This window comes from Monodelphis domestica, chromosome 4 (genome assembly GCF_027887165.1).
Source record: "Monodelphis domestica isolate mMonDom1 chromosome 4, mMonDom1.pri, whole genome shotgun sequence".
NCBI classification, from domain to species: domain Eukaryota; kingdom Metazoa; phylum Chordata; class Mammalia; order Didelphimorphia; family Didelphidae; genus Monodelphis; species Monodelphis domestica.
The window spans coordinates 26,634,081-26,649,636 of record NC_077230.1 but is presented as its reverse complement, the minus strand read 5'-3'; the positions used below and the strand labels follow the sequence as shown (position 1 = coordinate 26,649,636).

Genomic DNA, 15,556 nt, shown 5'->3' with positions numbered 1-15,556 from the left:
ATGAATTTACCTACAGTTTGGCAGTTTCTATGCATGTAGAGAAGTTGGAAAGATAGGGATTAAGCCATAACATAATCAGATGGATTCAGAAGTGGAAGTTGCTAATAAGTTAGTATTCTAGTGACAGGAGGTATCCAGGGGAATGTTCTGCTCTCCCATCATCAATGATTGAGTTTTTACTATTGAACATTTTCATCAGTAACTTGGACAGGTAAGATTTTAATAGGTGAGAAGCAAGGAATCTGTTCCTATATGCCCCTTTTCTTCTTATAGCACCCATGGTTACAGATTAGAAAGTAAGGGAATATTTGAAAAAGCACTTAAATACTTGGGTTTTCTGCCTTTTGACTAGTTCTTCAGAAATCATGAATGCCTCTTAACTCTGTTTTGCATTTTGTTGCTAACATGTTCAGATGAGTTTCTTTTGACCCATATATTCAGTGTATATTATTTTTTCTCTGAGATTTCCTTTGCTTCTTTAGCAAGCAAGCTTTTTTGTGTTTTCATTTTGTTTTTATTTTATTTATATCCAGTGTAAGAAGAAAAATATTTTTTGTCTTTGAAGTCAATTCAGGCTAATTGGGTTACCAGGCCATACATACTTAGACTCACAAGATTATAGATGTAGAGAGATAAATTACTTCAGATGCCATCTAACCCAGCCCTTTAGAATTACTAATGTCCAAAGAAACCAACTTGCCCCATGTGAGAGATGAGTCCTAGAGGCACTGAATTACAGTACAAACTCTTCCAACACTGAATATGCTTAAATGAAAGATTTAATTTATCAACTTTGATCAAATTATCTTACTTTGAACTCCATCACTTTTTTTAGTACATTTAGTAAATATAGGAGAGAAATCCTGCTGTGTCCTTGATTCATCTTCTTTACCTATGGGTCATGAACTAATCATCCTGTCTCCCAGTGTTGGTTTCATACTTTGATGATTATATAGTTGGGGATGATAATTAGACACACACCCAGAAATGAATGAGTTTTATTGCCATTTCTAAAATGGGTATAGTTATTCTGTTACCAGAGCACCTCTTATGATGACAGTTGAGCTTCTAATTATCAGGTATAGAAAACACTGTAATGTTTTTATGCAATTTGTTTATTTTCTACTGTTTAAAGGTACTTAGATTGTGGTAGAAAGGTGTATATGAGGATAGCAGAGTAGAATAGTGCCATTAAATTGGTCCAGTTTCACTTACGTCCAGCAGACATCTGGTGTTCTTCCAAGGGGGTCAGATGTGTTTTTCAATTGCATTATTGCAAATTAATTGACCACAAAATTTGACCTTGAAGTACATCTTCACCTGACAGTTTCTGATCATTGATCTTAATCTGTACTTGGTCAGTGTAATCAATTCTAAAAATGTAATATCAAAATGAAAGCATCTTCTATAGAGAGTTCATCAGGACATTTCGGCTTCCCTTCAGGGTAGACTTTTTTTTTTTTGCCCTCCTCCTACCATATAACATCCCTTACCTGCTTTGTAAGTGTCTTAGTTTTCCTTTGTTCTCTCATTCTGGCTTATTCCGTTTTTCATGCTCATTGGGAAAAAGATCAATTTCCACATTTTCTAGGTACACGATAGTCTCTGTAGAGGCTGACTCATCAGCAGGTGTCACTTTCATTCTTGGCCTTACAATACAGGCAGAAAATCTTGAAGGGTTCATTAGATATGCCACTAGGGGAAGAAACTCATTGACTTTAGAGTAATAAAAGAATTGCTTTTGCAGGCAGCCAAAATAAAGTTTTGCAGAAGTTTTAATTCTGAAAGTTTTCTAATTCACATCAAAGATATGAGAGTTGGGTTTCCCCCCTCCTTTCTCTCTCCTCTCTACTTTTAATCCATTGGTATACGGCATAATTTTATTCAGTGTTGTTACAGTATGACATTGATCTACATTGCTTATATTTTCAAATTTTTTTCCCAATGTATTGATCAGTTTTCCTAATTGTTTTCTTTCTTTTTAATTTCTACCCTGTGGGATGACTCTCTGGGAAAGGGGATACAGAGAGAAATTTAGGTGATGTTAAAACAAGGCGATACAGTCAATAGCGTGCCAAACCTGAAATCAGGAAGATAACCTCCTGAGTTTAAATCTGGCCTCAGATTCTTACTAGCTGTGTGGTAATGGGAAAATCACTAAGCCTTTTTTTTTTTAACCTTAATTTACTTATTTGTAAAATGAGCTGGAGAAGGAAATGGTAAACCATTCTAATATCTTTGCCAAGAGAATTCCAAAAGGGGTCAAAAGGCACAGACTCAACTGAAAAATTAGTCAACAACAAAAAGGTCAATAAAATTTATTTTTTAAAAAATAAAAAATCGAATCAACAAAGCAAGTCAATAAGCATCAAATAAACTCCTAAAATATATCAGGCACTATATTAAGTGCTGGGGATACAAAGAAAGGCAAAAGACAGTTCCTGCTCTTAAGGAGCTTACTCTCTAATGGTACTCTCAGATTACCTTGAACAAACAAGATATATCTTACACAGGATCCTTTGGAAGAGAAAATAGAGGGAAGGGAAGTCACTAAGATGGAAGAAAAACTTCTTTTAGAAGGTAGGATGTTAGCTGAGACTTTAAAGAAGCCTGGAAACAAGGAGTTGGGAATGAGGAAGGAGAGGATTTTAGTTATGGGGAGTGAAACAGCCAGTGAAAACACAAAGTCAGGAGATGGAGTGTCTTGCAAGGAGAGAGCCAGGAGGCCAATGTCAACTTCATTCCAGAGTATATTAAAAAAAAAAAATTGGTGTAGTGGATCAAGCCCTGAGGCTGGAGTTAGGAAGACCTCAGTTCAAATCCAGCCTTACTAGTGTGACCCTGAGCAAATCATTTTAACTCTAGTTGCCTCAATTTCCTCATCTAAAAATGAGCTGGATAAATAAATGGCAAACCACTTCAATGTCTTTGCCAAGAAAACACCCGTCAAAGAGGCATGTATGCAAAGGACATCATCTGTCAGTCAAATGAAAATTCCATTTTGGAATGTTACCAAGAAAGACAGTTGGAGCCAAGCCAACACCTGAACTGGGCAGGTCTGGGCTTTTGGCTGGTGGCTGATGGTGGAGAAGAAGCCGAGGCTTTTGGCTTGACAGATGATGTCCTTTGCATGCATGCCTCTTTGACACACCATAGGGATAAAGAAGAGTCAGACTTGCCTATAAACAACTTAACCACAAAAATCCAAAAGTCTTGAAGTCACAAACAAATGTTAAGACTTAAATAAACAGCATTGCTGACTTCTGTTATGCCTACCCAGAAGGCTAATACAACCATCTAAGCATGTTGCAGTTTATAGGATTATTCTTTAAACTTTTTTTCACCTCTGCTCTCCAATATCTTTCTCAGATTTCCCATGTTCCAGTAAGCCTGACTAGTGGCTTGGGCTCCACTTTTTGTTAGTGGTTCTTGTCTCTGATAAAGACATTTCCTGTGCTTCGAGTTATAGCAAAGAATAAATAGGTTAAAGCAAATGTTTTTGTTTTTGTTTTTTAGAGAAAAGAAAACTTCAGAAGGCCAGATTCATCTCTTAGGGTTTTTTTGGGCTTTGATTTTTTTATTTTTACAGATTCATCTTTTTGCAGCCCACATTTATCTATCTTTGTGGTAACTCCTTTTCCATTAGTTTCTGCAGTTACTATTAGACCCGAGTTTTAAATCCAGTTTCAAACATTTAATTAATTTGTAACTCTCTGGCCAACTCACTTCTATTTGACCCAGTTTTTTCATCTATAAAATCGGGATAATAATTACATTCAAGTGTTATTATGAGCATCAGATGAGATAATAAATAAGCACTATATAGAAATGTTAGTTAATAATTAGTACTTTATTTTGTTATCCACTGAATATTAACATCAGAATTCAGTTTAGCAGAACTATAGCATACAAGGTACTGTGTTAAAATAAATTTATATTTTTATGGGATTGTAGCATTAATTAATTGACAGACATTTATTAAGCACCTGCTGTGTAGCAGGTACTAGATTAGGTACCAGTGATACAAACAACAATGAATGAAGGAATCTCTATGCTTAGAGCTCACCTCTAACAGGGAAAAAGTGCTTAAGTAAGCATATAAAGAACAGGTTCATAGATATAGAGCTGGACAGGATCTTAGATGCCACTGAGTTCATCTCTTTCATTTTACAGATGAATAAACTGAGGTCTATAGAGATAAAATGACTTATTTAAGATAATAGCTAATTAAGTGTCTGGGGTGGTATCTGAACCAAGATCTTCCTAACACTAGGTCAGTTGCTCTGTCAGATATATACTAAGATGAATCTCTTGATAAATATTAATCAAATAGCTCGTTATGAACTAGTTTGTGATCAAGGTCATTTGCATTTGGGCAGATCAGGAAAGGCTTCATATAGACAGTATTATTTAAGTTGTATTTAGAAGAAAACGAGGGAACTTAGTAAGGAAGAAGTGAGGAAGGAATGGATTCTAGGCTTGGGAAGTGGCCAAAGGAAAGACAGAGATGGTAAGTGGAATGTCATGTGTGAGAATCAGAAAGAATCCTGTTTGTTTGGGGGGAAAGAGAAGCAATGTGTAATAAGACTGGAAAGATAATTGGTGCCAAGTTGGGAAGGGCTTTAAGAGCCATACCAACAAGGTCATATTTGATGCTAGAGATAATAGAGAGCCTCTTCTGAAGATGCAATATTGTGTTCTGGGAAAAAAAGAAATAGGTTAGCTCTTTTAATTTACAAATAAGTAAACTGAGCCCCAAAGAGTTTCATTCACCCAATGTCAAATAACTCTTGGAAGTAGCTGTTATTATCATCTCTATTTTAGAGTTTGTGGTAGAGGCATGGAGAGAGAGAGAGAGAGAGAGAGAGAGAGAGAGGACTTATAAGCCAAGATTGAAGAACCAAGGCTGGGTACCTAACCTGCCTGTCAATCAAGAGGAAGGTTCCAAATGGAATGTTCCCAGGAGTGGCATTTGGGGGTTTCTGGCCACAGAGGAGAAGAAGCAAAAACTTGGCTTGAACTTGATCTCTGTCACTTTGGCTTTGGGCAGTTGAGACTGGCTGAAAGACCCTTGTGGGACTGACTTGGTTTTGGGGTTTTCTGATCAACGGGAAACCTCTGTTCTTTCTGAGATTTTGACTGACCAAGAATTGGAGGAAAGCCAGGCTGAAGGAGAGATTTTGAACTTTGTTTTCTCTCTTGGGGAGTTGTCTCAGACTGAAGGACCCTTGGGGGAGGGGGACTTCAGAAATTAAACTGAGAGACCGTGCTGATTTTGTGAAGAAGAAGAAAGAAGATTTTAAACAGCTATTGTCCTCCATATCTCTAACTGTCTTAGAGTCACAATTTGTGACTGGACTACTTACTCAAACCCTCAATTTTCCCTCATTTTAGATTAGGGACATCCTCATCCCTCTAACCTTAGTTTCCCATCCTGTTATCCCAATAAACCCCTTGATTTGAAAAAGGAAAAGAAAAGAGTATCTTTATAGTTCACTCAGGGGGGGAGGGAAGAAGCCAAAGGCTTCAAGAAGAATTGGGAGGAGAGGGTGGCAGGAAGAAGAGGGTTGGAGAAGGGAAGGAGTGAAAGGGAGGAGGAGATTAGAAAGATATACTGATCCATCAGCCATCAGTAGGGATCAGTAGACATACCCCAGAGCATTCCCCTGAGCAGTTCCCCTGTGTATCAGCATCTCTGTGTGGCAGCATCCCTGTACCAGCATCTCTGTGTATCAGCATCCCTCAGCATCTCTCAGCATCTCTCATTCCTACATCTATTACAAATAAGCAGCCTCAGGTTCCCCTCTAGCAGCTCTCTCTAGTCATAAGTCAGAGGACAGTAGTCATTGCAAAAGAAACAGTTTCCTCAGTTTACTTTTTCTATTTCAAGTTGAAGAAACCAGGGCAAATAGAAATTAAGTGACTTTCCCAGGGTTTCATATCAAGTAAATGTTTGAGGCTAGAGTTAAACTTGGGCTTTCTTGACTCCAAATCTAGCTGCAGAAATTAATAGAAAAGGAGTTTCAAACAGGTATAAATGAGAACTGAAGTTGATGGATATCAGATCAAAGGCTTAGAATTCATGTTTCTGATCCATTTAAAAATTTTGACAACACCTATTGTGCAGTTTAGCAAAATTTATATTGTTTAAACTTTTGATTGCTTCATATGTTTTACTTATCCTTATGTAAGTGATAAACTTGTGAGCAGAGATCATGTCTTATGTTTCTTTTATTGTACTTGTAGTGTTAGGTAATGGCCAATACCCCACAAAAAATTACTAGTTAATTGTTTCCTCTCTTAGTTAAGGGTTCAGTGCTATTTGAGTAAAACTGCAGTTGTTGTTTTTTTCCAACCTGCATATATCTTATTCATATTCCTTTGGGGAAAATTAAATATGGTAGGATTTTTTCCTCCACCCTTTTGTATACTTTTGAGTGGGTAATATTTCCTCAGTTTCCACAGGCATTGATTCCATGTTCTCTGTTAATTCTGTGTTCATTAAAAGCTTTGGTATATGTGTGATTTCATTGGTTTAGAGAGGAAACCACCTTTAATAATGCATTCTATAGTAATCTGTAATTTATGGGCTTAGTTGACTAGGGCCAGACAACAAGTATGTGTCAGAGGAAGGTATGTCAACCTAGATCTTATCTTACTCCCAGCTGGATTTTATCCAATATGTTGTACTGCCTCTCTAATCATTAAATTAGATAGTTTAATAGTGATAACTTGCCCGGGATGCTGTGCTTAATCATGGCCCTGTCAATTTCATTAGCATCCCAGAGGGTGATGCTTTCAGTTAATGTGCAGAAAATATGTCTAACCTAATAGGGAATTAAACCATATTTGTTCACAGGTTGGAGGACAGAATAGTTGTTGAGGAGAATATGCCAGAATTTAGATTATAGCTCGACTCTCTGGGCATTTTTTTTCTAGCTGAGTAGAGTAATAGGGTAACTTTGTTTCTTCTTTTTTGCCAGCTACAGAAACTTTTGCTCGGGGATGGGGAGTGGGGAGGAGAGAGAGAAGAAATATAACCAGAGGACACCAATTGACTTTTCACTGAGGTTAGACAGCCTGTCTCTGCTCTATTCAAGGCATTAAAAAAAAAAAAAAGATTAATATTAAGATCAAGTGGTTTGATACAAACCAAAAGCAAATGCTCACGTTTACAGTTTAAGAATCTGGATTTCAGGAAACTCTTCCTAATTCACAAATTAACTTTTGCAAAACTGATGATGTGTTTATATCATGTTTTATACAGGGTCATTATCATCCAAGACCTACCTAAAACCAAAGGGAAAAGTCATGGAGAGGGGTAAGTTATTCTTTACCTTTAGGTAGTGTTAATATTGCAAGTTATTTTAGGATTAGCCTACCCCCAGGCTGGCAATTCTATTTTTAATGCCAGATTCTTTTGTGGGAATTTTTTTTTACTTTCTATTTCTGTTGTTGTGTCACAAGATTTGAGTACCTGAGTATTTAAATTCAACCTCTAGCCAACCTAGGTCTATGAAGTAAATGATCTGGAGCAGATCACATGCAGCTAATAAAATAATTCCTTCCTATGGTCCCCTACCTGCAAGGGAAGGAATGGTCCTCTCTCTTCCTCTATCATTCCCTTCCCCTCTGGAGAGCTACCATGCAATCATCGATGAAAAGGAAAGGGGAATTCCAAATTAATCCTGGTCCTAGTTGGTAACATTTCTCCCCCTCAGATTTTGAACAGCTCCCTCTTTCAGCCTCCTTCCTCCCTCTATTTTTTATATCTCTATAATAAAGTTATTATACAATGTTGTATATTATAGTTATCTGTGTTTCTATATTATCCCACTCCTTTTTTGTCTCCCAAAGCAATGAAAATATAAGTTATTTTACTCAACTCTATATACCAGACTGTGCTAGAAGGCATGACAAAATAATTTTGCACTTGAGGAAATTTGGAAGTTCAGAGAGACTAAGTGACTTTATTGAATGTCACATGGCTCCTTAGTTGCTTTACTTCGTCTTCAGTTGTATCTGACTTTTTGTGACCCTGTTTGTAGATTTTTTTGGCAGAGATACTGGAGTGGTTTGCCATTTCCTTCTCCAGTGCATTTTATAGATGAGGAAATTGAGGCAAATAGTGTTAAATGACTTGCCTAGGGTCATACACTAGTGTCTGAGGCTAGATTTGAACTCACAACTAAGCCCAGCGCACTCTATCCACTGAACTACCTAGGTTTTCTAACTACCAGCCCCAGTGCCTTTCTTTCCTGGTAGTTCTGATTTAAACAAAACAAATTAGTACTCCACCAAGATCCAGCTGAATGCTTAACTGATAAAAACTGACCTTGTTGAGTTCTTGTGTCTATAGAGAGTGGCAGATTCATCCATACTGGAAAAAGTATGGTTATGGGAGCCAATGAAGTTTCCTTTCAGAAGACCAGTCTGACAAAGTACAAATTAACTTCTCTCTAGTAGATTAGTCACTTGGTGATGTCTTATTTGGAAATTGTAAAATAGGAAGAAAATAAAAATATGAAATGTCCCTGTGACATGTGCCATGCATTCACTTCAATCCTGTCTTTGGACTCTCTAGGGGTGTTATAGCCAGAGGTGAGTCAATAATCTATACATAGTTTAGTGATTTAGGGATATAGTTCTCAACTGCATTCTAAGGTATTTGGCTCATTTCATGGCTCCACTAACAGTTCATTAGTGATCTATCTCAAACACTAGCTCTGTAATCCTGGATAAGTCACCTAATCTCTCTTGAGCCATTGTTTCTTCATTGGTAAAAGTGGGGTTGTTTTGAATATCAAATGAGATAGTATAAACAAAGTGCTTTGCAAACCTTAACACACTTTATTTATTTTATAAACATTAACTGTATTTCTTGGCCATCAGACTATTATCAGAGAAATTTGCTATAAAGACTTTTAAACTAGATTAAACTATTTTCAGAACAGCTTTTCTCATATAGTGTCCTTTATCCAGGAGACAATGACTTTGAGTTTATTAAACAGTGTGTCACTATGTTAGATTGCTTCTTTTTTTAACTACCTCCCCACCCCCACTCCCAAATGATTGGGTCAGAAATGACCTTTTTTTAATTTATTTTTTAAATTTTTTGGGGAAAATTTTATTTAATTAGTTAATTTAGAATATTTTTCCATGGTTACAAGAATCTTGTTCTTTCCCTCCCCTCCTGTAGCCAACATGCAATTCCACTGGGTTTTACATGTGTCCTTGATAAAAACCTATTTCCATATTATTGATGTTTGCACTAGGGTGATGGTTTAGAGTCTGCATCCCCAATCATATCCCCCTCAACTCATGAAATCAAGCAGTTGTTTTTCTTCTGTGTTTCTACTCCCACAGTTCTTCCTCTGAATGTGGATGGCGTTCTTTCTCATAAATCCTTCCAAATTGTTCTGGATCATTGCATTGCTGCTAGTAGAGAAGTCCATTACATTCGATTGTACCACAATGTATCAGTCTCTGTGTATAATGTTCTCTGGTTCTGCTCCTTTCACTCAGCATCAATTCCTGGAGGTTGTTCCAGTTCCCACGGAATTCCTCCAGTTCATTATTCCTTTGGGCACAATAGTATTCCATCACCAACAGATACCACAGTTTGTTCAGCCATTCCCCAATCAGAGGGCATCTGTTGGATTGCTTCTTGGTCTTGTTTACCTAATCTATTTCACTCATTTTTTCTGTGTTTTAATTAGTACACAATAGTTTTAATGATTGCTGTTTTTGAGATATAGCTCTATTGGCACATTTTATTTTCTACTTATTTTATTTCATTATTTCCTTTGAGATTCTTGGTCATTTGTTCCTTCAGATGAATTTTGCGATTTTTGCCTGCTATTTTAATTGATGTGGCACTAAATTTGTAAATTAATTCAAGTAATATACTTTTTTGTTGTTTTAGTTCAACTCAACTAGGAATTATTCTCATATCTGTCAAGGGTGCTTTTTAGTGTTTCATAGAAGTATTGAGTGTGTCTTCATTGAAGTAGACTAATGATTTCTGTGGGTTTACTTCATATCCAGTCACTTTATTGAAATTATTATTTATTTCAATTAATTTTGAATTAATATCTAGAATTCCTGCATAGATAATTTCACCAATAAAATGCAAATAATAATTCTGCATCTATCCTTATTCCTTTAATTTTTTACCTTATTTTTCTGAATAGTTAACATTTCTAGAATTATATCAATTAATAGCTACAGTGTACATCCCTGCTGTTATTGGAAAAGACCTCTTATATTTCTTCCTTTAGATAATGCTAGTTCTTGGTTTTGTTTGCCATATTAAAGAAAGATTCACTTGTTCCTAAGCTTTAAAAACAACAACAAACTCTTACCTTTTGTCTTAGATATAATACTATGTATCAAGGCAGAATAGTGGTAAGGGCTAGACCAGTGATTCTCAACCTTTCTAATGCTGTGACCCCGCAATACAGTTCCTCATGTTGCAGTGACCCCAAACCAAAAAATTATTTTGGTGGCTACTTCAAAACTGTAATTTTGCTACAGTTATGATTCGGAATGTAAATACCTGATATGCATTATGTATTCTCATTGCTACAAATTGAGAAGTTGAGAACCGTTGGGCTAGACAATTTGGGTTAAGTGATTTGCCTGGGGTAACAGGAAGTGTCCAAAGCCAAATTTGAACTCGGGACTTCTCCAGGTCTGACTCTTTATCTACTGAGCAACCTAGCAGCTCCTGTTCCTATGCTTTTTGGTGTTTGTTTTTCTAACATCAGTGAATATTATAATTTGTCAAGTGTTTTCTGCATATATTGATATAATCATGTGATTTTTGTTTTTTTTATATCTTATGTTTATAGTTGCCTTAATGTTAATGCAATCTTGAATTTCTAGTATAATTCCAGCAAGATTATAATATATAATCTTCTAAATATGTTGTCTGCATAATCTTTTTTCTAATGTTTTATTCAGTAGTTTTGATTCAATATTAAATAGCTCCATATTGGTTTTAATTTTCTTTCCCTGCTTCTTTTTTTCCTTATTTGGGTAGCAGGATCATAATTACTTTTAGGATAAATGGAAGAAGGCATTAATTCTCTCTTTTGAAAAAATATATGTAAAATTGTGCTTATTTGTTTTGGCATGTTTCATGGAATCCAGTTGTCATTATCTTTTCTCTTTGAGAATTCACTTATGGCTTTTCTTATTAACTTTTTTGAGATTAAGTGAATTAACTTCTTTATTATATTTTCCATTAATTTATATTTTATATTTCAGTATTTATAAATTCATTTAAATGGTAAGTTTTGTTTTCATATATTTCAGCAAAAGAGTTTTCTGACATTTTCCTTCACCTGTCTTTAACTCCTTTATCATTTTTTATTTTGGTAAATTTGTCTTTTTAAGAATAATTTTATCTAACAGATTTTTATTTTTTGTCTAGATTTTCTTTGACTTTTTTTGTAGTTTCTATTTTGTGTTTATTTGTGTTTTTTAATTTTAAATGTAAGCCTAATTCATTGATACTTATTTCCTTGGTTTATGAAGTATAAACACTACCTAAATCCTAAAGGTTTTATTTTGATATCTTATTGCTATAATTTTTTTAAATAAACTCTTTATTTGTTCTTAGATTCACACTCTTTTTTGGAGTAGATTATTTAGCATCCATTTTAGTTTGAATTTTCTTCAAATGCACCTTAACTAATTATATTTTTAATTCTATTTTGGTTAGTAATGGATATATTTAAATATTTGCATTTCTGTATTTGTTTATATGGTTCTTTATACCCTAGTGATATGGTCAGTTTTGTTAAAGGTAACAATTTTTTATATTCTTTGTGTACTTCTTCATGTATACTCTTAATATATGTCATGTATATTCTTCTAGTGATTCCTGGAGGTCTAACTTAACTAACTTTTAGCAAATTCTATTCAGGCTCTTTCCAGCTTTTTTTTTTTCCTGAAAAGGGTGACATTGAAGCCCCATATGATCATTCTGTTTATTATTCCCTGTAGTTTAATGATCTTTTGCTTGAAATTCTTATACTACCCTGCCATTTGGTACATTATTTAGCATTGCTTTTATTTCATTTTCTATTGACCTCTGAAGTGTAATGTAGTTTCCTTTTTTCTTTAAACTATGTCTGTTCATATTGCCTTATCTGAGATCATGATTACCAACCAATCTAAAATATAGAAGATTCAACTCAAACTTCCTTTCCCCCTTTCTCAATTTCATATGAATTTATGTTTCAGATTAATTTCTTGTGAGCAATAAATGGTTAGATTATGCTTTCTAATCCATGCCTTTCCCTCTGTTTTATGGATGAATTCATCCCATTTATATTCATGGATATGACTGATAATTGGTTTATTTTTCCATCCCTCAGTCTTTTTTAAAATTTCCTCTCTTTTCCTTCTCTCTCTCCTCTTTCACAAAATAAAATAAATTGTTGAAAGAAAAGGAATGGTGGTGGGGTAGTTTAGTGGATTGAGAGGTAGGCCTAGAGAGAGGAAGTCCTGGGTTCAAGTTAAGCTTCATACACTTTCTAATTGTGTGACCTTGGGCAAGTAACTTAACTCCCCATTGCTCTTTTGCCTTGGAACCAATCCATAGTCATCATAGTTATTGATTCTAAGGTGGGAGGTAAAGGTGAGAGAGAGAGGGGGGGGGAGGAGGAGAAGAGGGAGGGAGAGGGGGAGGAGGAAGAGAGAATAGAATTAATGATAGTAATCAATAATTAGAGTTGATGGATTCTGTTTTTCTTCTTTTTCTTTCCTTCTCCCCATTGGATCAGACTTCTTTAGTTGTTTGTTTTGCTTTTGACTATTCCCTCTTCAGTTCCCCCTTTTCTTAAACTCTTTTCTCTATTCCTATTTTCCTATTGACTTGAATGCATTTTTTTAAAACACCAAACTCTGTGTATGTGTGTTTAATCCTCCTTTGTCTGGTTAGTATGAAAGAGAGGGTCATGCTATGTTTACTCCCTCTGTCACTTCCTCCATTGGTGAACTGTCTCCTATTCTATGGATTTATCTTGTACCTATGTATATGTGCACATGGCATGTCCTTAATAGAAGAGAAGCTTTTGAGGACAGGGACTGTTTCATGTTCATCTTTGTCTCCCTAGTAACACTCTGCTTAGCACATATTAACTGCTTAATACATGCTTGTTCCTTTGTTTGACATCTAGTTGAAAGTAATTCTAAAGTAATTATGTTGTATAAAAAGATTGCAAATTAAAAAGATTAAAAAGAATGCAAAGGTTTCTGTATTAGTCTGACTTCAGAACTTATTAAGTAATTTTAGGCTGTTGAATGAAACAAAGAGATTGAGCTACTTTAAATTATTTATTCAGTGAAAAACAGTATTCTTTATCTGTTGGGGAGCAGCCAAGATTTTCATTACTGTCTGTGCTCAAGAGCCACATTTTCAGTGTTTGTCTCTTTGGGTAGTAGAAAGCAGATTAGTCTAATATGGTGTTTCCTCCATTTGTGGATGATATATGCTTATTGACAGAAGCTCTAGAGATTCTGATTTAGTCCAAGGAATCTCTGTACACCCAAAGATTTTGGTGAATTTCAGCTGTTTTTTTGACCCTCTTTCCCAGGAGTGAAGTACCCTCCCTCTTCCTAGTGAATGGAACAATGACTTGAATACCAAGGTGGGGGTGGTGAGAAAATAAGCATTTAATATAAGCCACTCTGTTTCAGACACTATTTGCCACAATTTCCTCAAATATAAAATGGGGATTATAATAGCACCTGAGAACATTGTGAGGATCAAATGACACAATATTTATAAAATGCACAGTGCTGTGCCTGGTACATAGTTGATGCTTTTGTCTGATGCAGTCATTAGAAAGAGCTATCTGACCTCACTGACCCAATGGTGAGAAAAGGCTTTGTGATATTCCTGGAAACTCCCTATCCTTGCACCTAGAGCCATTCTTCAGCTTTGGGCTATTTTGCAAAATAATTTACCCCTCCCTGTTGGTGCCTACATGAGCTCTCCTCTTTGTTGAAGTCTTGTTGCCAGCCCCAGTCCTCCACCGTTTCCTCTTCCACTGATCATTTAAACTTGCTCCAAAATCAACTCTCCTTGACAACCGTCCAAATTAATTGTCATATGCCAGAGAAAAAAAAATAAACATGCACCTATAGCATGTCCTCTTCCCCTTGTAGGCCCTCCTGTATTTTGGTATTCTGTAGGGCCCCAGATTGCAGTCCCCTTGCCTTGATTAAAAACCCTTATTTGTTGCTGCTTTGGTAGTCTTCTTTAATTCAGGTTGACACGTTAGAAATGCTTTTGGAGAGGAAAGAAGACCCAACTTGGGGAATCTGAAAAAGCCCTCATGCGGAAGAAACTTAGTATGAGTTCTAAAGGAATTGTGTACTACAGTTAGAGTTCACCTCAGCCAGTGCTAAGGTATGGTGATGGGCTTTACTACCAGAGAGCAATGCCCAGCAGGGTCTACCATGCTTAAAAGACTTTGTTTGCCATCTGAGACTGTCAGCTAAACTGGTCAACATGCCACTGAGTGATATATTTGGCTTTGACAGATCATGGAACAAAAATTCAAAAGGACCTTTAATTTTGTATGGCTTCCATCTTTTTCAACAGCAACGCTGGCACAGGCGTAGAAAAGAGGGCTGTATGCTAAAAATCACTTTCTTGGCTACCTCTAAACATTTATTTAACCATTGTCATTCCAACTGTGAGATCCTTATCTAATGACCAATCCATACTTCTTAATCACATAAATTTTGACACTTTTGCTCCAAATGAAATTAGAAGGCATAGAAACCATGTAGAAGATTTGCTCACAAGTTCTCCTTACAGAGCCAAATAAAGGTGCTGGCGCAGGTATTTTTATTGTGTGTATAAAGGCATCCAGAAGCACTTCATGGGACATTTGGTTTGAAAAAATATGCTGTAAAAATTATTACATGTTTTTATGGTCATGTAAGAGATTGTAAATCAAGTCCATAAAAACCAAGCCAAAGAGAATATGTTAGTAGAGTAAGTACCTAGAATTTCTGATTAGGCCATCACTGTTGCCCACGATCAGCCAGTGTCCATCTATTCTTTGAGCCTCTTGAAATCCATTTCACTCTGTATCGATACAGATACAGACAAAGATACAGACCTTCAAACAACCTCAGAGGTCAAATATTCCAAACTATATTTAAAGCATGAGCCTTATCTTCAAGTGGCTTCTGTCTGAAGATGTTCAAGAATCACTTCTCCCTGAGAAACAACATATTCTAACAATTGTATATGTAAATGTGTATGACCTTAAGGAGGACATGATGGCTTTCTTCTCCTGAGAAAGATAAACAAATAAATTGTTTCCAAATCATATTGCTAGAGCAAAGATGGTATAGTAGCACAAGGCAAATAAAGCTCAGCTCTCCTGAAAAAAACTTCCAAACTTGTACCAGACTGAATCCCAATGGAGAAATCTAAGAAGTCAGTGATTTATTTTTCTAGCCCAGATTGTCATAGGGAGACAGAAAGCAAAGTTTGCTGACACTGAGAATGGATTCTATTTAGGGG

The 15,556-nt window shown here is 35.8% G+C and overlaps 1 protein-coding gene across 2 annotated transcripts in view; it reads left to right on the top strand.

The window, feature by feature from the left end:
• PRRG1 (proline rich and Gla domain 1) overlaps window positions 1-15,556 on the top strand; it is a 139,200-nt gene that overhangs the window by 57,967 nt on the left and 65,677 nt on the right. For both annotated transcript variants that reach the window (XM_007493349.3, XM_007493352.3), the window contains exon 2: window positions 7,268-7,321. In XM_007493349.3, coding sequence (XP_007493411.1) covers window positions 7,312-7,321 — 10 coding nt within the window. In that variant the 5' untranslated portion in view covers window positions 7,268-7,311. The remainder of the gene's footprint in view (window positions 1-7,267; window positions 7,322-15,556) is intronic.